The 26,157-nt window shown below is 56.3% G+C and overlaps 1 protein-coding gene across 4 annotated transcripts in view; it reads left to right on the forward strand.

Moving 5' to 3' along the window:
• Positions 1-26,157, forward strand: part of STK32B (serine/threonine kinase 32B) — a 246,237-nt gene that overhangs the window by 64,914 nt on the left and 155,166 nt on the right. For all 4 annotated transcript variants that reach the window (XM_066280589.1, XM_066280593.1, XM_066280591.1 and 1 more), the window contains one exon: positions 11,047-11,198. In XM_066280589.1, the coding sequence (XP_066136686.1) occupies positions 11,047-11,198 (152 nt within the window). The remainder of the gene's footprint in view (positions 1-11,046; positions 11,199-26,157) is intronic.

A 26,157-nucleotide genomic window follows, 5' to 3' on the forward strand; every position in this document is an offset into this window, starting at 1 on the left:
CCGCAGCCCCTGCGCCTCCCTGAAGCGGGAGCTGGGCCGGCGGAGAGTCCAGGGTGAAGGGTTTTGCCCTGAGTGAACTTGGACGTGAACTGGGCTTAATGATCTTCAACGGAGGGAGGAAGAGACTTTGGGAGAAGTTTGCTTCAAAGGTATCTCTTCTGGATTGACAGTGGTGTGGGCTCTCTGCTTCAAGAGCTGGTTGGAGCAAAATAAATGGGGAGTTAATTAAAATTCATGGACTTGCCAGCGGCAGTCTGCACATAAAGCAGCAGAAAGTGGCGGAGTCATATGACAATAGTCCTTTATGTCCTCAGAGGCAGATTCTGGACGGCGCTGGACAAGGACGGCACAGCCGGTGGCTCCAGACGCCGCGCCGCCTTATTATGCGGCGCTGATCATTTCCGTCCGCAAGCATATTATTAGTTGTCTGATTCCGTGTCCCAGACTGTCACATCTGCATGCGAATTTATGGTGTGAAAAAAATACATTTGATTAATAGCAGACTAACCAATTTACGGCTCAGACCGCAACAAATCCACTTTGGAATTAAGCAGGGGTTAGGTTTTACATAGGCGTTTATCAGTTTGAAAGTTTGAAAATATTTGACTTGGGTCTTAATTTATTTATTATTATTTATTTATTTATTTATTTATTTTTTACCCCTTAAAAATATAAGCTTCTGGAATCTTTTTGATCTTTTAAGTTGCCAAGCCTTTGCGATAGTGGCAGCATGGCAGACGTGCACAGCGGGATTCTGAGCGGGGATGGTAAATGTTTGTGGCCACTGCTCTGCCCGGCATTATTCTGGGTGGTTGTGTGTGCCAGACAGCTGGACAAGGTCCATGATGTTACAGAGTTTCATCCGTAGGGGAACAGATGGACACGCAAACAGCAAACAAACACGGTGTTTCAGCAGTGGTCATTGCTCTGTGGCAGAGTACTGTGCCGTGACCCGGGAGGACAGAGGGCAGCTTTCTTTGGAGGAGAGGGGAACAGAGAAGGCTCTTTGAGGAGACATTTAAGCCAAGTCCTAACTGTTTAGTGGGAAACAGACCCTGTGAAGATATGAGGGAAAGAACGCCCTAGACAAAAGGGATAGCAGGTGCAAAGGCCCTGCGGCAGGCACAGAGTTCATAATGGGGCAGGGGCAGCAGGTGTGTCTGAAGGTCCAGCCAAAGCGAGGACTCAGACTGCACGGTGGCTCCTCTCGGGAAAAAGCCTGAGTGAAGCAGTCTGTTAAGCCCAGCGGCTAGAAAGCCTCCAGAGTCTGTCAGAGCTGAGCTGGGACTGGGGCTCAGAAGCAGGTGACTCCGGGCAAGTTGCCCGACTTCTCAGAGCCTGAAAAATGAGCTGTTTTATATTCTTATGTAAGAAGCGCTTTTAGACTTCTGAAACATGATGCTTGCACTAGAAGCCGTGATTGTTCACGCCAACGTCTTTCATAAAGGATGGAATTCCATTTCTTTTCAATTAAATATTTAGCCATTTTATATTAATTAGATTGTGTTGGGCTTGAGGCATAGTTTGAGGAATTTGCTGGCTCCCGGAATCACTTTATTAAGTGCTAAACATCGCAGGAACAGCAGGCTCCCGTGTGAATGGCTCTCAAGCCTCGGCCAGAGCCGCTGATCTGTTGCCGCCGGCCAGGTTGACAGACGTCATTGCTCCCGTGCACTTCCTGTCATCTCCCGCGTCACTCGTCTGCTGGCTGAGGCTTGCTGTTCACATGCAGAGGACGGCTCCAGCCTCGCTTTCCCCGACTCGTTCCCGGTGCCGAGGGCGTCAGAAGCACCAGCGCTGGTCCTGCCCCCATCTGTCCCTGTGCCTCCCTTTGGCGTTTCCTGACACTGTCGTGTCCCCTGTGACTGCAGAGGTCATCGGTGTGTGTGTGTAAGCAGTGGCGTTAATTATAGAGTCACCTCCTGGAGTGGCTCTCCAGCATTCCTGCACCTGCTCCCAGAAAGACCTCCCTTCTCCTCACATCTCAGACTTCCCATGTTGCTGGTTTGTCTGTTCTTTATTTCATTCATTTATTTATGACTGTATACCTGGGGTCCACTTTTAACACCCGCCAGAGGCTCTCCCAGGCCCTCAGGACAGAAGGCCACTACCTGAATTTGCACACACTGCTGGGAGGGGTTCCCGCAGACTGGGGGGGCTTACGCAGCGGAGGGACCGTCCCAGCGCCGGGGTCTGAGGCCTTTCTCGGCAGCGTCCACAGGGGCGGGCTCTTCTGAAGCGTCTCTGCTTCGCGTGTGGATGGCTGACACCCCCCTTTGCCTTCACGTCATCTTTTCCCTGTGTGTGTCTGTCTCTGAAATTCCCTTTGTATATATACACACACACCAGTCATCCTGGATTAGGGCCGACCCTCATGGCCCTGTGTTCACTCTTTGAAAAACCCTCTCTAAAAACACAGTCGCATTTTAAAGCACTGCAGCTTGGGGCTGCAACTTCTGGGTTTGGGGAAGTGCAGTTTGGCCCACTGCGCCAGCCTTTTCAAACGTGGCATTTAAGGCCATCTGTCACCTGCCTGTTGCTCACCTTTGTCTCTTCTTCTTTTTGCCACCATCTCCAAGATGTCTGACGTCCTGCCTCGGGTGGAGACCAGGGAGCGGCGCCCAGCGCGGGCTGGAACTCAGAGACGAAGGGTCCGTGGGGTGGGTGTGCAGTCTCTCAGCACCCCTAGGGGAGGGTGCGGTGGCTCAGAGCGTAGCTGCGTACAGCCTGGGCCGTGTCCCAGTGAGGGATGCCTCCTCGTGATGCTGTCCCTTTTAATATGCTGACGGAGGACAAACAGTTTAAGATCAAGTACCTAGCAACTTGAACACTTTAGAAGGTGATGGAGAAAAGCCAGCACGCAGCACTGGTGGCCACGGTGGCTTGGTTCCCTGGGCCCATGGGAGGTTGAATTCAGGTGCTGACTTCTGATCCTGGCTAGCTCACTGCCAGATGTGTTGGTCCAGGTTCTCCAGAGACATAGAGCGAACAGGATGTGTGTGTGTGTGTGTGTGTGTGTGTACATAAGTAAGCTCCAAATCTGGAGGTTAGGTTCTCAGCCTAGAGACCCGGGAAGAGCGGCTGCCGGAGTTCAGTTCCAAGGCTTTCTGCTATAGAATTCCCTCCTGCTCAGGGGAGGTTTGTTTTTGTTCTCCTTGGGCCATCGACTGATTGAGCAAGGCCCACCCATATTATGTAGGGCAATCTGCTTCACTCAAAATCTACTGATTTTAATTTATCAAAAAGTAATTTCATCCAAAAACACCTTTACAGACACAGCCAGAATAATATTTGACCACATATCTGGGCACCGTGGCCCAGCCAAGCTGACATATAAAATTAACCATCACACCAGACAATTGGGAAATGGTCCCTGAGGCCCTTCTTGGGCCACTTCTGCCCATCTCTACAGTGTGCTCTGCTCTTATCATCAGAACATGTATGAATGATGATCATGATCACAGTAATAATAAATGACTTAGTAAGTGCTTACCGTGTCGCCCTCTAAACCCCCCACTGAAGTCAGTACTACTCTTTGTTTTTACAGAGACAGAGAGAGAGTCAGAGAGAGGGATAGACAGACAGGAACGGAGAGAGATGAGAAGCATCAGTCATCAGGTTTTTGTTGCGACACTTAGTTGTTCATGGATTGCTTTCTCATATGTGCCTTGACCGTGGGCCTTCAGCAGACTGAGTAACCCCTTGCTCAAGCCAGCGACCTTGGGTCCAAGCTGGTGAGCTTTTTTTTTTGCTCAAGCCAGATGAGCCCGCGTTCAAGCTGGCGACCTTGGGGTCTTGAACCTTGGGGTCTTCTGCATCCCAGTCCGACGCTCTATCCACTGCGCCATCGCCTGGTCAGGCATTACTACTCTGATCCCCATTTTACTGATGAGCAATGTCAGAGAACTACTGACATATCTAGCATGCTAAGGGCGTGTCCCATGGCTCTGCTTCCAGCAGGCTGTGCCCTCTCCCCTCTAAGGCACTTCTTCCTCCCTCCCCTATACCTCCATCTTCCTGAAGCCAACTCCGGACCACGGAGAAACAGTTCAAACGCAGCCTTTTCCAGAAGGCCTTGCCCTAATCCCATCTCCTGGTTTGGCTCCGTCTTCTGAGGCATGCTCCCCTCTCCTGTAGCATTGCCCTTCCCTACAGAGTGACACTCCACGCGTTCATTCAGCCAACTGCAGGCAGCCACGAAGCCCTGCTTTGTGCCAGGCGCTGTCCCAGTCACTGAAGATAGAGCAGGGAACCAAAGGGAGGAAACCCCCTCTGATCACGGGGTTTACAACCCAGCAGGGGAGACCGACAGTGGATAGACGAACCAACCAAGGTGCACATCTGTGGCAGGAGCTGGTCAGGGTGAAAGGAAACAGGTCAGGGGGGCGGGGCTGAGGAGGGGTTGGCTGTCTCCCACAGGAGGTCCCAGGTGCTCCCCTGATGAGGTGACTCATGAGCAGAGCCTGAGAAGGTGAGGGCCCCAGGCTGCGGACACGTGGGAAGAGCGTGCAGTTGCAGGCACGGCACAGAGGCCAGGCCAGGGTGGGAAGTGAGCAGGGAGGAGGGTCACAGAGGTGATCAGAGGGGCGTCGGGGCCAGGCCACGGGAGGCCCGGTGACCCAGAGTGAGGGGTTTCAACTTTCTTAAGTGTCGTTTGTTTATCCCATTAAACCTTGAGTCCCTAGGGGACTGTCATACCTTCATGGCTAGCTGGGAACCAGGTCCATGGCAGTCATTTAATAAATGCTTACACATCCAAATGAGTATTTTTCTTGAGGCCAATGGTTTTTTTTCTTAATTTATATTTTTACGTAAGTGTAGTTGGCATACAAGCTTATTTATATTGGTTATATTAATTTCAGGTGTACTATAGTAGTAGAGTGATTTGACATTTCTATGCCTTGCGATGTGATCACCCCACTGATTCTAGTCATCGTCTGTCACCGTGTAGACTTACCCCAGTATTATTGACTATATTCCCCTTCCCCTTCTCACCCGTCCCCTCACTCTCTCCTGCTTTCTGGTAGCCAGCCTTGTTGGTCTCCGTCTCTATGAGGCCAACTTTTGACTGCTCCGGTGAGGCCAGCATTGATTAGAGCTCGTGTGGGTGGCCTTTCTGTGCTGTGAGAAAGCATCGTGCACTTGGGTGTATCAGATGGGGATGTGAGAAACAGAAAACCGACCTGACAGCCGCTTAAACAAAGAGGAGCTGGCTTTTCTCACATAACAAGAAGTCTGAAGGTAGGTGGCGCCACAATAGCAGGGTTAGAGTCTTTGAGAGGCTCTTGGCCTCCTGGTCCGAAGGGGCTGCTGCAGCTCCAGACATTACATGTGTATTCCAGGTAGGAAAGACAAGAATGTGGTGGAGGGGAGAAGAGTGGGCCATTGGTAGCTATTTTCTTTTGTTCAAAGAAAGCAAGACTTTTCTTAGAAGCCTCCAGCAGATTGTTATATCTCACTGGCAGAACCATGGTTACCTCCGGCTACAGGTGTTTAGTGGGTCACATGGCCTCCTTGAGGAAAACTGATGTCCCGTTATAGAGACAGAAGGGAGGATGCGCTCGGGCAGTTAACAATCATCGTCTGCAAAGATGGTCCACTTGTCAGCTAAGGACATTTGAACAGTGGACCCTGCGTGACCACTCTGCTTAGTAATGGTATTTAATCCTGATTTTTTCCCCTCCCAAATCAACTGTTTGACAGAATCTTGCTCTGCAAACATAATAGTGCCCTTTAATGTCACACTCTAGCTGTTGATTCATTCGATAGCATTGGCTAGGCGCGCTCCAGCTGGGATGGGGTGGGCAGTACACGGAAGGTTGGCTGAGTCAGATAAGAGGGGCAGTCTGGGCCAGCCCACAGGGCAGCACCGGCCTCGCACCCCCATACTTCTGGGTCCCAGCCCGACCTTGGTTCCTCTGACTCTGGGATCCTCGGAGCTGGCTTGCCCGAGCTGAGAAATAAGGGCCGGAACCCTGACCATCAAGGTCACTGAAGAGGCAACCAGACAAAAACTTCCCTGACGATTCTAGCAAAGTGACTCTGCACCTGTCTGCACCTCACACCCCATGGGCGCATTTCAAATGTGTTGAAATCCGGGCCCTCCCAGAGCTCCGGGCGTGACTGACATTGTCCACGCTCTGCTCTGCGTGTGACGTCGGGCCAGAGGCCTCCGGGTGCCGCGCCGTGTGGAGTCTTGTCGCCCTTGCTCTCTGCTGACTCGGGTCCCACTCCCCAGTGTCTGAGCTGCGGCGTGTGCCTGCCACTTGCCATTCTCATGAAACCCACACTGGCTAGCATGTATTTGTCTGTCTCGATACACTGATTAATGACGGTAACATTAGTTCCTAATTGAATCAGACAACTGAGGAATGTTAATTGGGTGCTTGCCTCTTAGCAGCTTGGGTGGCTTTGGCCAAATGGCTCATTCTCTGCCTCATCAGCTGGGATTTCTTGTGGAAAGGGCTCTGAGCTGCCCCGCTAGGGAGCGGTGGTGCCCCTCGAGACCCACCCCTTCCGTTTTGACATTGACTGTTGCTGGGACCTGGGCCAGCCGCCTCTTGGTGAGGAGTGCTAGCATCCCTCCTGCCGGGAGGACTGAAGTGCAGCTGAGGTGTCACGGGTTCCCTCAGTCACAGGGTTGCCATGGGGCTCAGAGCTGGGAGGAGCAGAAGCCCCTCCTCCCACGCTGCAAACAGATAGGCAGGAAGGACCGCCCACCTGCCGGGGCCACGCAGGGCAAGGCGGACCCAGTACAAATGACATTCCAGTTCCTCTGTGCATTCCAGCTCAGGCCTGGAGGTCAGGGCCGGGCAGCCTTCAGTTCGGGAGGGGGTGATGCTCACAGGAAGGGTATTCTAAGCAGAGGGAACGGAATATGCCCGTGGGTCCCGTTCCCAGGCTGTGGAGGGTCAGGCGGGGCAGGGCTTTTTGAGGGGAACCATTCAGCCACGACTACAGCCTGCATCCCCTTCCTCTTCGGTTTTCCATTCCGTTCTCTGTGCCCCAGTCGTCCTGCCTGACTCAGAGCCTGGGCGCTGCTCCCAGGTGTGTTCACTCCTCGGTTCTGCAACATGACGGGCGGGGCTCAGGCCCCTGGCTGGTTGGTTATTGGACATGTCACCCGAGTTGCCCCGGAATGCTTGGCCCTGGCTATTGGGGCAGAAATGTCTGCAACCCTGTGTCCTGGGAGCAGACCTCGCTCACAGCACCCTCAGACGTATCCTGTATGCTGGTTATGATGACGGGACTAGTGATTATTACAGTAACTGCTATTCGCACGGAGTGCTCTGTCTGGGGACGTTCTGTGTGCGTAACCCTGAGAGCAGTAAAGAAAGTTCACCTCCATTCAGTGCCCACAATGTGCTGGCACCGTACCTCACCCTCACAGTCCCCTGCATGTCCTCATAACAGCCCTGGCGGGAGGAACATCACCGCCATGTTACTGATGAGTAGACTGAGGCCCAGAGAGGGTGGGTGACGTGCCTGTGGTCACACAGCAAAGCTGGAGTATGAACTCTATGGGGTCAGAGTGACCCCAGAGCCCAGACACTTTCTTTGTTTTACCCAGGGCATTAGACTTAGACTCACCACCACCACATTCTAGCCTCTCAGTGTCTCCTGGTCAGGTTGGTTCAGCTGTTGCTACCAGCCTCACCTGCCCAATGAGGAAGGAAGGCCAGACGGGCCAGGGATCTGAGGGTGGCGCTACAGCTGGCCCGGAGCCAGAGCCAGGTTCTCCTGACCCCGGGTCCAGCCTTCTTAAGCTCTGAGAAACATAGGATGTTTTTAAGAGGCCCAAGAAAATGGAGCCAAACCCTCCGTGTACCTAGGGGGGCGTCAGGGCCCGGCCAGACCCCTTCATCCGCATAGAGGTAGCCAAGAACCCCGTCCGTCGACCTCTCTTCCCTCACTTGTAAATCCAAACTTGCAAGCGCTACCCTGTATCTTAGACCAACTGCCTTTGTTAAGTCTTGTACTGAAGTCGGACTTCTAAGCTCTGTTCAGATACCAGTAGCTCTACTTTGAAGTTGGAATTCTAATTTAGCTTTGAAGGATCTCTTCTGATGGCACACCTGTCACACCTGTCTCTGAGCTGCTGTGTCACCCTCCACCTGCCCCTCCCTGGGCGGTGAGAGCCACCTGGGCACCTCTGGCCATCGTCATCACGGATGAGAGTCAGGGACTTGGAGCCGGGGGCCTCGCACAGACATGGTCCCATCACAGCCCGGCTTTTTGAGGTTGGTGCAGCCGGCTGGACCGTGGGCTCCCAGCCCCGGCAGAGGGACTGTCCGTTGGCCATCTCTTCTGAGAAGACAAATGAGAAGTGAGAGGGAGGAGGGTACTAACCAGTGGATTGACCAGCCCACCACACGTCTGCCTGCAGGCGTGGGCCTCGGGTGCCCAGGGCTGCAGAACTGTCCGCTGGGGTCCCCCACAAAGCCGGGGCCACGGTGCTTTGGGACAGCACGCCTTTGCCTCCTGGTGTGTTACAGGTTCAAGGTCACTAAAAAAGAAACTTCCGTGGGCCTTTAGACAGCTCATTGTACTGCCTGGAAGCACACCCTTTCCCTGCACTGTGCTAATTAAGCCATTAAGAGTCCCCTGGCGTTTACCCACCCCCCACTACAGGGGGACACTCACTTCCTCGGTCTCACCGAGTCTCCTGGAGTGTCCCCTCAGTGGTGCAGGGGGGCTTTGCTAGTCCAGTTCAGACCGAGGCTGAGACGGGGCTCAGGGAGGCAGAACCGAAGCTGGGGTTGGAATTCTGGCTTCCTCCCCTGTCCCCCACCTGCCCCAAACAGATCCACGGCCCGTCGGGGCTGAAAGGGGTCTGACCTCCCAGCGCAGAGCAATCTGGCTGCTCGGACAGAGAACAACCCCCGGCTCCCCTGGCTCGTGGTTTCATATCGTTCTCTCTCACACGCCCTGCGTTCAGGGAGGAAGCGTCCCTCGTGATAAGTGGTGGCCGGGGGAGGTGGAGAGTGCGGGTTTGAGTCCTGAGACGTGAGGAAGGTCTACAGCAGGGGTCTCAAACTCAACTCAGCATGTGGGCCACAGAGCAAGATCACAGCTGTTCGGCGGGCCGCACTAGGTCTACAAAAGGCAACTGTTACGCAACACTTTTCTCACTGCAGTTGAAAACAAAAAAAAATCAGTACAACAAGCACAATCGTACATGCAGTTTACTCAGTGTCACAAAACGACCAGAAACTGTAGTTCACATCACAACTGCCGTTAACTAAGCTAATATCTAGCTAGGATGCTAGAGAAATGAAAAATACAAGTAGGCCCCTAGGCTTACTTAATTTTATCCAAAATATTTTGAACTTCGTGGATTAGTCTGCGGGCCGCACAAAATTGTTCGGCAGGCCGCATGCAGCGGCTGCGAGTTTGAGACCCCTGGTCTACACCCTTTCTCTGCCTCTCTCCCTACCTTTTTTCTGTCAAGCAAGGACAATAATCGTGGCTACCTGTACTGGTGAACAGTGTCCCCCCAAATTCACGATCTCCTGCAACCTCAGTAAAGGACCTTATTTGGAAATAGGGTCTTGGCAGATATAATTAGTTAGGTGGGTCACCCTGGGTTGGGGGGGTGCTGAATCCATTCAATATGCTGGTGTCCTGATGAGGAGATGGAATTTGGTGGCAGGGACCTCACCTCCCTCCCGCCCCCCAGGAGTCCCTCCAGGGAGCGTCCTCTCACAGTCCACCCTCCCCACCCTGCCCGGCAGCCCCCAGCAAAGGCATCACTCGAGGGTCAGACTGTGGGGGGTGGACAGAGAGTCCTCTCACAGTCCACCCTCCCCACCCTGCCCGGCAGCCCCCAGTAAAGCATCACTCGGGGGTCAGACTGTGGGGGGTGGACAGAGAGTCCTCTCACAGTCCACCCTCCCCACCCTGCCCGGCAGCCCCCAGTAAAGGCATCACTCGGGGGTCAGACTGTGGGGGGTGGACAGAGAGTCCTCTCACAGTCCCCCCTCCCCACCCTGCCCGGCAGCCCCCAGCAAAGGCATCACTCGGGGGTCAGACTGTGGTGGGTGGGCAGAGAGTCCTCTCACAGTCCACTCTCCCCACCCTGCCCGGCAGCCCCCCGCAAAGGCATCACTCGAGGGTCAGACTGGTGGGTGGGGCATCTCTGCCCAGCCGTTCAGCAGCTTGGTGAACTCTGAGCAGGTTAATTTCGCAGGCGAGGGGCTGGGGCTGGGGCTGCGGCTTCTTCTTGCTCCGGGGTGGGGGGGGGACAGCTTTATTCGTAAGGGTCTTGTGAGGACTGAGTGAAAGGAGTGGAGTGCCCAGTGTCGGGCCTGCAACAAGTGCTCAGCCCACGGAAGCTGTCGTCACTGCCCCTGTGACTTGTCCTTCGCTTGCTCAGTGGCCATGAGCCTTAGTTTGGCTTGCTCAGGAGCAGGCCCCCAGGCAAGGATTTGAGTACAAGGCACAGGACAGGTGACAGAGCAGAGACAGGTGAGCTGTGCAGTGTGTCAGGGAAGGAGAGACAGGAAGACTGCCCATTCAGGGGGTGCCGTCACGACAGTTACCCCCGCGGGCAAACTCTTCAACCCTGGGAGCTCTGTGAGCCCCAGACTGGTCCTGCTGGACAGGCACGGGGCCTGCGGTGTGGATGCCCGTAGCCCAGCAAGGGTCAGGTGTTACGCAGAAGCAGGGCGGGCCAGGAGACGCGGGTGGGCACGCCGTGGAGCTCAGGCCGTAGACGTGGGACAAAGCTTTGTCTGTTTCCTCCGGGGCTGTGAGCTTCTGAGGACAGGGCTGCCTCTTCCCTTTCCTGTCCCTCCGGCTCCTCCTCCGGCACTTACACAGGCCAGCGCGGGCGTGGGTGTTTGATGAGCAGGTGAATGGGGGCCAGCTCCTCCCTGTTACAGATACGGGGTGGGGGCGGGGGGCGGGGAGAGGCCTGGCCAGGGCGCTCTGCTCGCGGGCTCTCGGAACGGAGCCTCGAACCCCGGAGCAGGAATGCAGCGAGGGATGGCTTTTCCTTTTCCTTTAAACGTTGGCCTGAACCTTCTCCCTTGGACCATCGCTCAGGTATGCATCGTGCAGAAGCGGGACACGAAGAAGATGTTCGCGATGAAGTACATGAACAAGCAGAAGTGCGTCGAGAGGGATGAGGTCCGCAACGTGTTCCGGGAGCTGCAGATCATGCAGGGGCTGGAGCACCCCTTCCTGGTCAACCTGTGGTGAGTAGTCCCAGTGGCCCGGTGACGTCCGCGCAGCCCCGGTGACGTCCACGTGGCCCCGGTGACGTCAACGCTGCCCCAGTGACGTCCGCGCGGCCCCGGTGACGTCAGCGCTGCAGCGCCGCAGGGAACCCTCTGGGGGGTGGCGGGGAAGGATCGAGCTCTTCTGGGTTCACGCAGTTAGTTGGTTTTGGATGTGCTGCAGAGTATCTTTTCAGATGACTCGTTTGTAACGACCTTTTCTGGTGAAATCTGTAAGTGTAGGCTTGATGTCCGTTTTAATTCCATCTTCCCTCCCCGATGAATCACAGTTGAAGGTGGATCTAGAAGAGGTTTTTTTGCACCTGAGAACACGGAAGGGGGGTGGGGCTGGGGTATGAGAGCGCCACCTACTGTCTTCTGAGAGGACTTTTCACTTTTCGGAACCACACCCCCCCTAGTGTTGACAGTGAGAAGGACTCAGGGTGGCCGCCCAATGCGCACACCCTAAATTCTAAGTTCTGAATCCACATTCTGGGATCCACATTCTGGAACTTTCTCTCCATTCCCATCCCTAGTTATTATCTCTGCTTTAAATTTGCACACAAGAAAAGCCACCCTGCTAGAGGGTCTCCACCTCTGTGCCTTTGCATGTGACGTCTCCTTTTCCTGAATCTTCCCCGTCCCCTGCCGGGGTCCCCGGCTTCCTGTAACCCAGTCCTGAGCGTGCCTTCCATCCAGCTGACGGAGGACTTCGGCCCGGAGCCGTCAAAAGCAAGGGCTGCTCCCTGGTTCTTGTTTCTGGGAGTCTCGCATGGCCTCAGACACGCTGGCGGCACTGACCGGACACTTCCTGAGCTGGGCTTTGTTGTGGGGGAGAGGCCAGACTGTGCTAGGAACCCCACTCTGTGGCATTCTGACCTCAGTTGGCTGATCCTGGATGTTTAGAGCATCAAAGGTGACCCCTGATGGGGAAGTCCGGTCTGGTCCGTGTTCCTAGTATCACCGACGATTTTGGGTTGCTCTTCATAGAGTCACTCTGAGCACTGGGCGATAGGACAGGAGGGACATGGACTATCCTGTTTGAGAAAATCCGGGTGTGCCTGGCAGATGCCATGGCCGTGGGCATTTGCGTGGGGAAGCCAGATTACGTGGGACACACAACTCGAGTCTTAGTCACAAGGGCAAATTCTTCAGGGTTTCAGCAGTGATCCAAGCACTTGTGTTGTTTGAGGGAAATAAACCCCTTTGTGTTTTGATTGCTGTACAAGGGACTTTTTTTTTTTTTTAACTTAGTGAGAGGAGAGGAGGCAGAGAGACAGACTTCCAGATAGACTTTTGCATGTTCTCTGACCAGAATCCACCCAGCAAGTCCCCTGTGGGGCAATGCTCTGCCCATCTGGGGTGTTGCTCTGTTGCTTGGCAACTGAGCTATTTTTAGGGCCTGAGGCTGAGGCCAAGGAGCCATCTTTTGCACAGGGGGCCAGCTTGCTTTAACTGAGTCATGGATTAAGGAGGGGAAGAGAGAGAGAGAGGAAGAATGAGAGAAAGAAGGAGGAGGGGAGTGGAGAAGCAGATGGTTGCTTCTCCTGTGAACCCTGACTGGGAATTGAACTCAGGACATCTACATGCTGGGCCAACCAGCCAGGACCCACAGGGAATTTTTTAAAGTAAATTTCAGAAAATGAAATACTTAAGAAGGCAGTGATGAACCAGAATCCTCCTCCTCTTCTCCAGATTACTATGGCACTGATATAAAAGAACATCCGTAACCATTTTATATCCTGCTTTTTCAAATTACCGTATTTTTCGCTCCATAAGATGCACCTGACCATAAGACACACCTAGGGTTTTAAGGAGAAAAATATTCTGAACCAAATGGTGTGTTAAAATATTTAATAAAATACCATATTTTTCGCTCCATAAGACGCACGGGCATTTTCCCCTCCACTTTGGCGGGTGGGAAAGTGCGTCTTATGGAGCAAAAAATATGGTCATGGTTTGGTGGGAGAATTATCATATTATTGCAGACTCTTTGTAAATTCTTTTTAATGGCTATATACTGTTCCACTTGGAGACATTCAATAGGGTGTCTAGCTGTAATCCTGGCAGACAGGTTGTATCAGGCTGTATCTCATTGTCTGGCCAGTGTCAGTAATGCTGAGATGAAGATCTCTGAGCTTGGACTTTCCCAGGGCAGACTCCTGAGCATGGGCAAGGGGGTCGGATGCATGTCTGGGCTGTGACGCGTGTTGAAAGAAGGGAGTATAGGAAAACCCTCTGAGGACACTGTCTTCCACCGTCAGCAGGAAAGGGGTGGACCCACTGCTTGGATTTGGAGTGGCCTCTCAAACTCTGTGGACTCGGAATATTGCCTCTTGATGGAGGTCACTTCCACCTGCTTACTGCTAGGACTGTTTCGAGAATTAGCTGAGAGGAGGCGATGTGGAAGTATATTTTCTGTACATGGAAGATGTTCACAGTACAAGGTTCTATGTACAGGGTGGGCCAAAAGCAGGTTTACAGTCGTTTGTAAGGAAAATAATGTAATACTTAATAAGTAACAATATGAGAAGAAACTGTGGTTTGCATACTCACAACTATATACCTACTTTTGCCCTTGCGGTGTGTGTGTGTATATATATATATTGTAATGGCTGGATAGTAGATGGATGATAGATAGATAGATAGATAGATAGATAGAAAGAAAGCAGACAGATGATGCCCCTTCAAGGTTCAGGTGAGAAGGAGTCCACAATTCATCGGTTGTAGTGTGTATTTTGTGCAGTAATGTATATCATCAGGATTTATAGAGGCACAGAGGAACAGAAACGTAAAGCAGCGTCAGCACAGAGAGGGATTTCTGGGTTGTATAACTAGTGTGGCGTGCCAGCCGACCTGGTCTCTGGCTCCTGCTCTCGTCCGGGTTAGATTGTTTCCGAGGTGAGACTCGTGCTGACCGCTGGCTGCTCCCGTGTCTCCTCCTGCAGCCCGGCAGCGGCCGCAGGTCACAGGCTGGTGTGTGGGGCCTGGCAGGGATCACGTGCCCACCCAGAAGCAGTGGCGGAGGGGTAGGAGCCCACCTGAGTCCCAGGAACCGAGAATGAGGGAGGGGAACTCCAGAGGGAGACTGGTGTTTCCAGAAAACAGTGGAGACTGTGCCGGCCACAGACCTGCCCCTCGATCGTGGTATCCTGTGCTGCAGGCTGCAGAGCCACCCCGCGTGGGGGTGGGGGGCTTGGGGCTCCACCTCGCTGAGAGGGAAAGCAGGGCCCAGAGCGGCTCCCTGCCTTGTCTGGGTCGATTGAGTCGTCCCTCCCACTCGAAACCCTCCCCCATGCCCTGAGGTTTTCCATTCTTGGAGGAAGATGACCACTAACCCTTCCTGGTCCTTGGTCAGTGTCTTCAACTTCTTTAATCCCTGGACAGCGTTTCTTACTTGCCTACAACCATCCTGATTTTATTATCCCCATTTCTCAGATGGGATAGCTGAGTCATACCAACTCACTAATAAGTGGAGGAGATGGAACTGGAAGCCAGGCTGTTGGGTTTCATGGCCAGCCCTCGCTACCCCTCTCACAGCTGCTCTGAGGAGGCTCCGGCCCTTCCCTGCTTAGCCCACCACGTCCCCCCAACCTGCACAGAGCCCCTCCCTCTGGGCTTCTGTTGGCTGCCCCCCGCCTTCCTGACCAGGAAGGGAGCACAGGAGAAATTGCTTGTCATGTTCTAAGGACACCCTTCCTTCTGTTAATTACATGCCAGCTCTTCACGCCATTGAGCGGAGAGTGAATGATCGCGGCCTTGGGAGTCCTGACGCGGCCCCTGCTCATTCTTCATTTTCACCGACGTGCTGGGTCGCTGGCACCGGCCGAGTCTGGGCGTGCATCCTTTTCCGGACCGTTTAGTCTCTAAGGAGTGAGCGATGGGTGCTCCCGAGCCTGTGGTGGTCCAAGTGGAGTTGTCAAGAGCAATCTTTTCACCTGTTCTGAAGCAAAGCTGTTTAGTACTCTTGGGCTTTCAGCAACCCAAGGGCAAAGGAGAAAGGGAACAGAACAAAGAGCAGCCCCCCAGTGCGGGAGTGCCTCAGGGGGGGCCCTGGCGAGGAGGGGAAGGCGTGATGGGGCGCTGGGGTGGGGGCAGACGTGGAGGTGGGCGGCGTTTCCGCACTCTGGCCCCGAGGGCTGATCTGCATGCTCTGACCCCAGCTCTGCCTCCTGCAGGCCATGGGGCTGCTGTACACGGAGTGGTGTTCCCCTCCCCCAGCCCCCAGTGTGACCATGTCTGGAGGGAGGGTCTTTAGGTAGTTGTTAAGGTAACCGAAGGATAACTCCGTCCCAGGGTTGCTATAAGGACCAAACAAGGCAATATACAGCAAGTGGCCACACAGTTTCTGGCACGAGGTGACCACTGCATGGCGGACCTCCATGGAGTTGATGTTAGGAGCACTTGTCACTCAGGTCAGCCTCTGGCTGGAAGCCTTGCTGTCTCGTTCTCTAATAGCAGTGCACACGGGGGGGTGCTGACACTGGACGATGAGTCTTGAGGCTTTAGTACCAGATTTTTACCCTGGTTCAAAGGTAGTGGGTAGGCCCTGGCTGGTTTGCTCAGTGGTAGAGCATCAGCCAGGTGTGTGGATGTCCTAGGTTTGATTCCCGGTCAGGGCACACAGGAGAAGCAACCAGCCACTTCTCTAGCCCTCCCATCCTCTCTTTTCCCCTCCTGCAGCCACTGCTTGATTGGATAAAGCAAGTTGGCCCCAGGCTCTGAGGTTGGCTCCTTGGCCTCTACTTCAGGTGCTAAAAATAGCTTAGTTGCCAAGCAACAGAGCAACACCCCAGGTGGGCAAAGCATCACCTTATAGGGGGCTTGTTGGGTGGAACCCCGGTGGGGGCACAGGCAAGAGTCTTTCTGCCTCCCCTTCCCTCACTTAATTAAAAAAAGAGAAAAAAAAAGGTAGTGGGTAGATAGTTCATGTATGTTTTCAGATTGTATTTTCAAAATCCATTTTTTCTTTCCTAATTTACTTAGACTAGCTGTTAAAATGTTTTGTTTAAAAGCCTGACTTAGTGCTGGAGTAACTGTGGAATGAACACCTGGAATTCAGTGAGAACAGATGCCTGCGAGCAGCTTAAACAGTTCTCATAGCAAGCGTATGTTTCCAGAACCTTCCCTGAGTAGCCACGGACTGAGTCAAGACGCAGATCTCTGGGTGCCACTCCAGGCCAAGACAGAACCAGTTAAATTAGTGGCTGACTTTTTTAAGGCCATTGAGACCTTTGATTAAAGTAAAGATACATAAGGTGTTCACAGGTGCGGCTGGGCAGGCTGAAGCTGGGGACAGAAGGGGGGTTGGGTGGGTGGACAAAGCCCGGAAGCCCCTGGGGAGACTCCGATGAAGGATAGAAGTCCTTTAGAAATAATCATCAGGCGCTGAGCATCTCATTTCCACAAAAATAATCACCTTTGGCCTCGACTGTTGCTGCTGCTTCCCAGCTAGCAGCTCGCGTTCCTGCATTCAGCCAGCGGTCTGTCACCCGTGTGCCCTACACAGGGTGCCTTCGTCCGGCCGGGCCGCCATAACTAATGACCGGAGACTGGGTGGCTTAAACAGCAGATCTTTACCTGTCACAGTCCTGAAGGATGGGCAGTGTGAGATATCAGGGGGCCAGCACACTCCATTCCTGATGAAGGCCTTTGTCCTTTCCCTGGCGGACAGATGGCCATCTTGCTGTGAACTCACGTGGGGGGGGGGAGAGAGAGAGAGAGAGAGAGCGCTCTCTTGGTTCCTTGTAAAAGGGCACTAATCTCATGCTGAGGGCTCCACCCTCATGACCCAATCACCTCCCAAAGGCCCCACCTCCTACTACTGTCCCATGGAAACCAGGGTTTTAATATATGAATCTTTGGTGGGACACAAACATTTAGTCCATAGCAAACCTTATCAAAATGCAAATCTGATAAATCTCCTCTCTTCTGTGGAGAACCCTGCAGTGGCCCCAGAGCCCACAGAGTGAGTGTCCCTGCGTGCCCTGGCCGCTGACATTATGTCCGTGTCTCTCCTCCTGCCCCCGCCCCTGCCGCCATCCTGGTTCATTCTTGTCCTGGCTGTTCTGCCTGACTAGCGGTGCTGGTCATTCTTCTCCCTGCTCGCATCTCTCCGGGTTTCTGCACGTGCTGTTGCTTCTGCCTGGAGACCTCTCTCCCTTTTGCTCACCGTGAGAACTTCTGCTCATCTTCCCACAGGTGTCCCTTCATTAAACAGATGTTTCTTGGGCTCATATTCGGTGCCAGGCACGGTCTTCATGTCTAAGGTCCCGAGGTGAATAGAAGTAGCCTGGCTCTGCCTTCTCAGAGTTTTTGTCCCGGTATCGCCACCTCCGTGGAATGCCCTTAAGACCGCCCCCCACGCCCCCACTGGCAGGGCTGTTTCCTGGACTCCGTGATTAGTACAGAGCAGCTCGGTCATGTGTCTCCGTCTGCATGTCTGTCTCCCCCCTCACCAGTGAGCCGCCTGGGGGATGGGACCGTGTCCTCCTCATCTCTGCATCCCCAGCATCTGACAGCCAAGAAGTTCATGCGTTCAGCATGTGTGAAGGGCTAACGATATGCCAAACGCTGTGCTCCGTGCTGGTGACAGGACAGGGAGTGAGGCAGGCCCTCCCCATCTCTAGAGAGCTTCCAGGTGAGGGAGGACGGACATTACACCAGCAGTCGATTCTGCTCCTCTGCTCTGTAACTGACATCTTGAGTAGTCACTGTCCTTCGGGGTCCTGGAGTAAGTTAAAAATACATCGAGGCCCTGGCCGGTTGGCTCAGTGGTAGAGCGTCGGCCTGGCGTGCAGAAGTCCCGGGTTCGATTCCCGGCCAGGGCACACAGGAGAAGCGCCCATCTGCTTCTCCACCCCCACCCCTCCTTCCTCTCTGTCTCTCTCTTCCCTTCCCGCAACCAAGGCTCCACTGGAGCAAAGATGGCTCGGGAGCTGGGGATGGCTCCTTGGCCTCTGCCCCAGGCGCTAGAGTAGCTCTGGTCGCAACAGAGTGACGCCCGGAGGGGCAGAGCATCGCCCCCTGGTGGGCAGAGCATCGCCCCCTGGTGGGTGTGCCAGGTGGATCCTGGTCGGGCACATGCGGGAGTCTGTCTGACTGTCTCTCCCCGTTTCCAGCTTCAGAAAAATACAAAAAAAAAAATACATCGAGAATACAAATAACCCACCATACCCTGGGGGTCACATGGTGCCCTGGGGTCAGAAGATACCCTGGGGGTCAGGTGATGCTCTGGGGGTTAGGAGATGCCCTGGGGGTCAGGTGATGCCCTGGGGGTCAGGGGATGCTCTGGGGGTCAGGGGATGCTCTGGGGGTCAGGAGATGCCCCGGGGGCCAGGAGATGCCCCGGGGGTCAGGAGATGCCCTGGGGGTCAGGGGATGCTCTGGGGGTCAGGAGATGCCCTGGGGCCAGAAGATGCCCTGGGGGTCAGGTGATGCTCTGGGGGTCAGGTGATGCCCTGGGGGTCAGGGGATGCTCTGGGGGTCAGGAGATGCCCTGGGGCCAGAAGATGCCCCGGGGGTCAGGAGATGCCCTGGGGGTCAGGTGATGCCCTGGGGGTCAGGTGGTGCCCGGGGGTCAGAAGATGCTCTGGTCCATCCCCAAGACGGCAACAGAAAACGCTTGTGGGGGTTTTCCGAATTCCGGTTAGTGATGATGATTTCATCGTTTTCCGTCACCATGGTAACCCCCTTCAGGGAGGGGGACAAAGGGTGTTGCCGTCTCCTCTAGGGTCCTTTTCGCATCCCTTGCTATTCCGGGACTCGTTAACGTCACTGGTGACTTCAGCTTGTGCTTTCCAGATGCCAGGTTTCCCAATTTGATTTTTTAAGTGATGCCGGATTGTTATTCTTCAGGGGGCAGGGCTGGGGCTGTGTCGGTGGATTATAAGCTAGGTCAGCCTGCATTCTGACATCCGGAGGGTCAGCCGTGTGAGGAGCTGTGCAAACACGGGGCTCAGGAGGGACGGCGGGGTTGGATCCTGGGGGTTGGCCCTGGTGCATCAGGTAATTCTCGTAGGTGAATGGCAGACCCTGCTACCTATCGAGGAGAGTATGGGGTTCGTTCAAGGTCATGGGGGAGGACCAGGACCCATCATGGACCCGCCCACGCTCTTCGGGGTGCTCTGTTTCCCTTCCTTCTGCCCCAAGACCACACCTTCTTGTGCCCGTTTCTCCGACTGCTCCTCATGCTTCCCTGTGTGCTTTTCTGCAGCTGGGCCTGCCCTGGACCCGTGAGGAACGGTTAAATTCATTCCGCACTCCTTCCGGGCCACGTGATGGTAGTCACACCACCGCTGACGGACCTCCGGGTGTGCACAGCTCTGTCCCTATTTTATACTGATTCGTCCTCAGGCCCCTCTTGTAAAGTAGATGCTCTTCTTCCCAGTTGGAAAAGCTGAGAATTGGTGGGTTCAGTAATTGACACAAGACTCCATAGCTAACAAGGGACATCATGGGGGATTTGAAGCAACAATGTGCCAAGGGGCACTCAACAACTAGCTCTCCAAGGGGACAAAACCCCCCGATACCGAATTAGCCAGTTCCCATGGTGCGAACCCTCCCCTCATGGTGTGCTGTAGACAGAACGTTGGTGTCTCCCCAGATCTTGTAGGTTGAAACCGAACCCTAATGTAATGGTGCTAGGAGGTGTGGCCTTCGCTAGGTTCTTAAGTCGTGAGGGTGGGGCCTTGTAAATGGGATTAGTGCCCTAATAAAAGACACCGCGGTGAGGTCCCTCGCTCCTTCCTCTGCGTGAGGACACAGTGAGAGGATGGCCATCTGCGAACAGGAAGCGGGCTCCCACCAGACGCAGAGCCTGCCGGCCCCCCGGCCGCGGACGTCCAGCCTCCACAGTGAGAAATCACTCTCTGTCCTCATGAGCCACCCAGGCGATGGTGGTCCGTCACAGCAGCCCAGTGGACTAAAAGGTGGTTGATTCCCATGAACAGCATGATGTCAGCAGCGTGCAAAACTGCCTCCCATGAACCAGGAGGAACCAGCCCCACTCCAGCCTGGATGGACGCTGAGCTAACACCAAGGCCTGTGCTCTCTCCACACCCAACTTCTGAGAGCCGGGCTTGGGACCGGGCCTCCCACTGTGAGGCTGAGCGAGCGATGGGCCTTGCCCTCCGGGAGAGGGATGCTTGGGGAGGAGCGGACACAGGGACGTGTGGCCCGTGTACACCGGACGCGGAATGGAGAGTGGGAGATGTTCCTTCCCTTCCTCGGAGGGTGTCCTCGGAAGCCCCAGTTTCCTCATCTGTAAAACAGGAATACACCCCCTCCCTCCCATGCTTTGCGACGGCCCGGTCAGATGGGGTTCCGTGGATGGAAGCCCCGTGGAAATGGTAAGTTGTTAGCAGAGTGTACGTTGTTAGACATCCTTCCGAGAAAAACCCAGGTGCGGACAATAACCTGTGACCATGTGGGACAGTTTATGACATCGCCCGTGGGAGGCAGTGAGTGTGGTTAGACTGTGAGGGCCGTGGACAGTGCTGAGGGGCGCGCTGTGACCTGGCGGTTCTGTGTGGACAGTGCTGAAGGGCGCGCTGTGACCTGGCGGTTCTGCGTGGACGGTGCTGAAGGGCGCGCTGTGACCTGGCGGTTCTGTGTGGACAGTGCTGAAGGGCGCGCTGTGACCTGGCGGTTCTGTGTGGACAGTGCAGAGGGGCGCGCTGTGACCTGGCGGTTCTGCGTGGACAGTGCTGAAGGGCGCGCTGTGACCTGGCGGTTCTGTGTGGACAGTGCAGAGGGGCGCGCGGCGACCTGGTGGTTCTGCGTGGACAGTGCTGAAGGGCGCGCAGTGACCTGGAGGTTCTGTGTAGACAGTGCTGAAGGGCGCTGTGACCTGGAGGTTCTGTGTAGACAGTGCAGAGGGGCACGCTGTGACCTGGCGGTTCTGCGTGGACAGTGCAGAGGGGCACGCTGTGACCTGGAGGTTCTGTGTAGACAGTGCAGAGGGGCACGCTGTGACCTGGCGGTTCTGCGTGGACAGTGCAGAGGGGCACGCTGTGACCTGGAGGTTCTGTGTAGACAGTGCAGAGGGGCACGCTGTGACCTGGCGGTTCTGCGTGGACAGTGCTGAGGGGCGCGCTGTGACCTGGTGGTTCTGCGTGGACAGTGCTGAGGGGCGTGCTGTGACCTGGCGGTTCTGCGTGGACGGTGCTGAAGGGCGCTGTGACCTGGCAGTTCTGCGTGGACGGTGCTGAGGGGCGCGCTGTGACCTGGCGGTTCTGTGTGGACAGTGCTGAGGGGCGCGCTGTGACCTGGCGGTTCTGTGTGGACAGTGCTGAGGGGCGCGCTGTGACCTGGCGGTTCTGCGTGGACGGTGCTGAAGGGCGCGCTGTGACCTGGTGGTTCTGCGTGGACAGTGCTGAGGGGCGCGCTGTGACCTGGCGGTTCTGTGTGGACAGTGCTGAAGGGCGCGCTGTGACCTGGCGGTTCTGTGTGGACAGTGCTGAGGGGCACGCTGTGACCTGGCGGTTCTGCGTGGACGGTGCTGAAGGGCGCTGTGACCTGGCGGTTCTGCGTGGACGGTGCTGAGGGGCGTGCTGTGACCTGGCGGTTCTGCGTGGACGGTGCTGAAGGGCGCTGTGACCTGGCGGTTCTGCGTGGACAGTGCTGAAGGGCGCGGTGACCTGGCGGTTCTGCGTGGACGGTGCGGAAGGGCGCGCTGTGACCTGGCGGTTCTGCGTGGACGGTGCTGAAGGGCGCGCTGTGACCTGGCGGTTCTGCGTGGACGGTGCTGAAGGGCGCGCTGTGACCTGGCGGTTCTGCGTGGACGGTGCTGAAGGGCGCGCTGTGACCTGGCGGTTCTGTGTGGACAGTGCAGAGGGGCGCGCGGCGACCTGGAGGTTCTGTGTAGACAGTGCTGAAGGGCGCTGTGACCTGGAGGTTCTGTGTAGACAGTGCAGAGGGGCACGCTGTGACCTGGCGGTTCTGCGTGGACAGTGCAGAGGGGCACGCTGTGACCTGGAGGTTCTGTGTAGACAGTGCAGAGGGACACAGGCAAAAATGAGATCATTATAAAGCGAGGCAGAATTCGAGATTCTGGCGCATGCTGAGAAGAGGGTGCCCAGGAAGGTCAGAGGCCATGAACTAAAGGGGAAAGGTGGCACCCCTCCGTGGCATCAGGCACACTCCCCCAGGAAGTGGCACCTTCTGGGCTGCGTGGCACTGACTGCTCATGACAGATGCACCTGGCAGGTGTCGTTACAGGTGGGGAAACTGAGGCTCAGGGAAGCTGAGCGCGTGACTGTGCAGGGCCCCCCAGGCGCAGGGTGGCGGGCTGGGAGGCGTGCCCGGCCCTCTCGCTCCCGAGCCTGGACTGCACAGGGCCCCCCAGGGACAGGGTGGCGGGCTGGGAGGTGTGCCGGCCGTCTCGCTCCCGAGCCTGGACTGTGCAGGGCCCCCCAGGCGCAGGGTGGCGGGCTGGGAGGCGTGCCCGGCCCGTTTGGCTCCCGAGCCTGGACTGCGCAGGGCCCCCCAGGCGCAGGGTGGCGGGCTGGGAGGCGTGCCCGGCCCTCTCGCTCCGGAGCCGGGACTGCGCAGGGCCCCCCAGGTGCAGGGTGGCGGGCTGGGAGGCGTGTCCGGCCCTCTCGTTCTGAGCCTGGATTGCACAGGGCCCCCCAGGCGCAGGGTGGCGGGCTGGGAGGCGTGCCCCCCCAGGCGCAGGGTGGCGGGCTGGGAGGCGTGCCCGGCCCTCTCGCTCCTGAGCCTGGACTGTGCAGGGCCCCCCAGGCGCAGGGTGGTGGGCTGGGAGGCGTGCCCCCCCAGGCGCAGGGTGGCGGGCTGGGAGGCGTGCCCGGCCCTCTCGCTCCTGAGCCTGGACTGTGCAGGGCCCCCCAGGGACAGGGTGGCGGGCTGGGAGGCGTGCCCCCCTCCAGGCGCAGGGTGGCGGGCTGGGAGGCGTGGCCGGCCCTCTCGCTCCGGAGCCTGGACTGCGCAGGGCCGCCCAGGGACAGGGTGGCAGGCTGGGAGGCATGCCCGGCCGTCTCGCTCCCGAGCCTGGACTGCGCAGGGCCCCCCAGGGACAGGGTGGCGGGCTGGGAGGCGTGCCCGGCCCTCTCGCTCCGGAGCCTGGACTGCGCAGGGCCGCCCAGGGACAGGGTGGCGGGCTGGGAGGCATGCCCGGCCGTCTCGCTCCCGAGCCTGGACTGCGCAGGGCCCCCCAGGGACAGGGTGGTGGGCTGGGAGGCGTGCCCGGCCCTCTTGCTCCTGAGCCTGGACTGCGCAGCACACAGCACAGCCTTCACTCTCCAGGCTGACGCAATAAACATGGTTTGAAATTGCGAAGGAAGACAGACCCTCCGTTGGGATTTGGGGCACTAACTGGAAATCTGAGAGGTTCCTTCTGGGGGTGACCGTCCTCTGGTTTCCAAGGAGATCTAGGGGTCCAGGAGGTTCCTGCAGTGTCCCCGGGGGCTGGTGGGGTTGGCCGTGCAGGGGCCGAAGCTCTGTCCCGCCTCGTCTGCGACCTATTTGGTGCGTGTTAGTGCTCTACGTTTGGTTTCATTTAAGGAAGGCTTGTAGCTGCGTAACCATTTTAACAGCCAGGAGCCTGGACGGCCTCTCCTGCTCTGTGCGTCTGCAACCTCACAGCCCCCAGGCTGCTTTCAGGACTGGACGCTGGGCCCAAGCACAGCCACCTCTGATTAGCAGGCAGGGGCGGCCCAGGCTGTGATTGAATCAAAAGGAGGAGGGGATTCGTGAAAATCAGCGTCGACTTGTAAAACCAGAAGCCACACATTAATGGTTAACATGTTCTCTTCCATGTCCCTGTTCCCTGCTGTGCCCCCAGCCAGTGACAGACCCTGCAGGGGACAGGAAAGCAGACCGGGGTCACCTTGCCTCCCCCTCTGGAGCAGAGACCCCCCAGTGCCAGGGGAAGCCAAGAATTATGCGTAGAAAGCAGAGTGTGGCCATGTCTGCTCTGAGGAGACGGAGACGGGACTTCTCTGATCGATGGCTGCTTGTGCTTCCGCGGTGGGAACAGTTAGGTGACAGTCGAGGACAGTATCCGTTTAAGGGCCACGTTGCTCACACAGGGCAGAGTGGGGATGTGTGAAGGTCTTACATCTAAGCGGTGCTATTTTCCTAGAAAGCAGATCCCAAGAGACCTTGAGGGCTCTTTTCTCTGCTGCGGGATCCCCGGCGAGACCTCCGCTGTGCCCAGCTCCGGGGGGCTCAGTGGCCTGGTCCTCAGGGCCCTGGAAGGTCAAGGTTGAGCGCCTCGGTGTCCCCTGTCCCCCACACCACGTCCCCTTCCCGGCTGTGCCGTCCCGGGGAAACTGTGCGGGGCAGCCGTTCCCAGATGTCTGCGTGGAGTGGTGACCGAGAAACGGAGTGAAGGGTGGACGCACTCGACGTTCCAGCGGTGACTCCTCTCACCTGGTCCCTTGTTTGGCAGCAGCGGCGCCCCTGAGGGCGTTTATCCTTCCGTTCCTGGGCTTCTGGGACTTTCTTTGATCTCTGGGCTAGACGTTGAGTTTTATCCGGTGCCTCTGGAAGGGTCATCACGATGCTCGGATGCTTGGTCTCCGTGCTCTCGGGGCATGGCTGACGGTGCTGTTATCCAATTTACCGGCACTGAGTGCGTCATCCCACCCGGAATAAATCCCACTCTGTAATGCTTCTCGGAAGAACGTGTGCTGTTCTCTCCCAGCCTCTCACGGCGGCAGCCGCGGCGATGTCGAGAGTTCCCTCTGCGTCCTCTCTGCGTGTCGGTCTCTCTCTGACACGCGTGCCCTGAGCCAGCTCGCGCTGCCCTCACCTCTGCTTGGGACGGACCCTCCCTGCTCCGCACGGCGCCAGCGCCACGGGATCTCTGTGGAGGGAGGGTGCGGCTCGCCACAGAGGTCGCCTCTCAGAGGGGGCTGTTCTCGTGATTGTGAAACTTTGCTTCCCTGATCATGGTCGGCTTGAAAGATTAATTCTCACAAGTCAACACGCCGGACCACAAGATTCTGAAGCAGGCTGTGGAGTTGCATTTCAGAATGAGTCCGCTCAGCAAGCACTCTCTACGGATACTTCTTCACCACCTTCCCCGTGGCCAATTTGATGTACCCCCCAAAGTGGTAACTTCATGTCCTTCTACTGCATGTGTCTTGGATTCCAACAAGACTGACTTTTTTTTTTTTTTTTTTTTTTTTTTTAGAGAGGAGAGTTAGAATGAGAGAGAGAGAGAGAAAGAGAGAAAGGGGGGAGGAGCAGGAAGCATCAGCTCCTATATATGCCTTGACCGGGCAAGCCCAGGGTTTTGAACTGGTGACCTCAGTGTTCCAGGTCAACGCTTTATCCACTGCGCCACCACAGGTCAGGCAAGACTGACTTTTTAATTTATTTTTTTAGCCCAAGAGAGGCAGAGACAGAGACAGACAGGAAGGGAGAGAGATGAGAAGCATCAGTTCTTTGTTGCGGCACCTTAGTTGTTCAGTGATTGCTTTCTCATATGTGCCTTGGCCAGGGGGCTGCAGATGAGCCAGTGACCCCCTGCTCAGGCCAGCGACCTTGGGCTCAAGCCAGTGACCGTGGGGTCATGTCTGTGATCCCACACTCAAGCCAGCGGCCCTGTACTCAAGCTGATGAGCCCACACTTAAGCCGGCAACCTTGGGGTTTTGAACCTGGGTCCTCCCCAAGCCAACACTCTATCCACTGTGCCACTGCCTGGTCAGGCTGACTTTAAAAACAAAACAAAAGAGGCCCTGGCCGGTTGGCTCAGTGGTAGAGCGTCGGCCTGGCGTGCAGAAGTCCCGGGTTCGATTCCCGGCCAGGGCACACAGGAGAAGCGCCCATCTGCTTCTCCACCCCTCCCCCCCCCCTTCCTCTCTGTCTCTCTCTTCCCCTCCCGCAGCTTAGGCTCCATTGGAGCAAAGATGGCCCGGATGCTGGGGATGGCTCCTTGGCCTCTGCCCCAGGCGCTAGAGTGGCTCTGGA

The sequence above is a fragment of the Saccopteryx bilineata genome, chromosome 5 (genome assembly GCF_036850765.1).
Source record: "Saccopteryx bilineata isolate mSacBil1 chromosome 5, mSacBil1_pri_phased_curated, whole genome shotgun sequence".
Classification (NCBI taxonomy): domain Eukaryota; kingdom Metazoa; phylum Chordata; class Mammalia; order Chiroptera; family Emballonuridae; genus Saccopteryx; species Saccopteryx bilineata.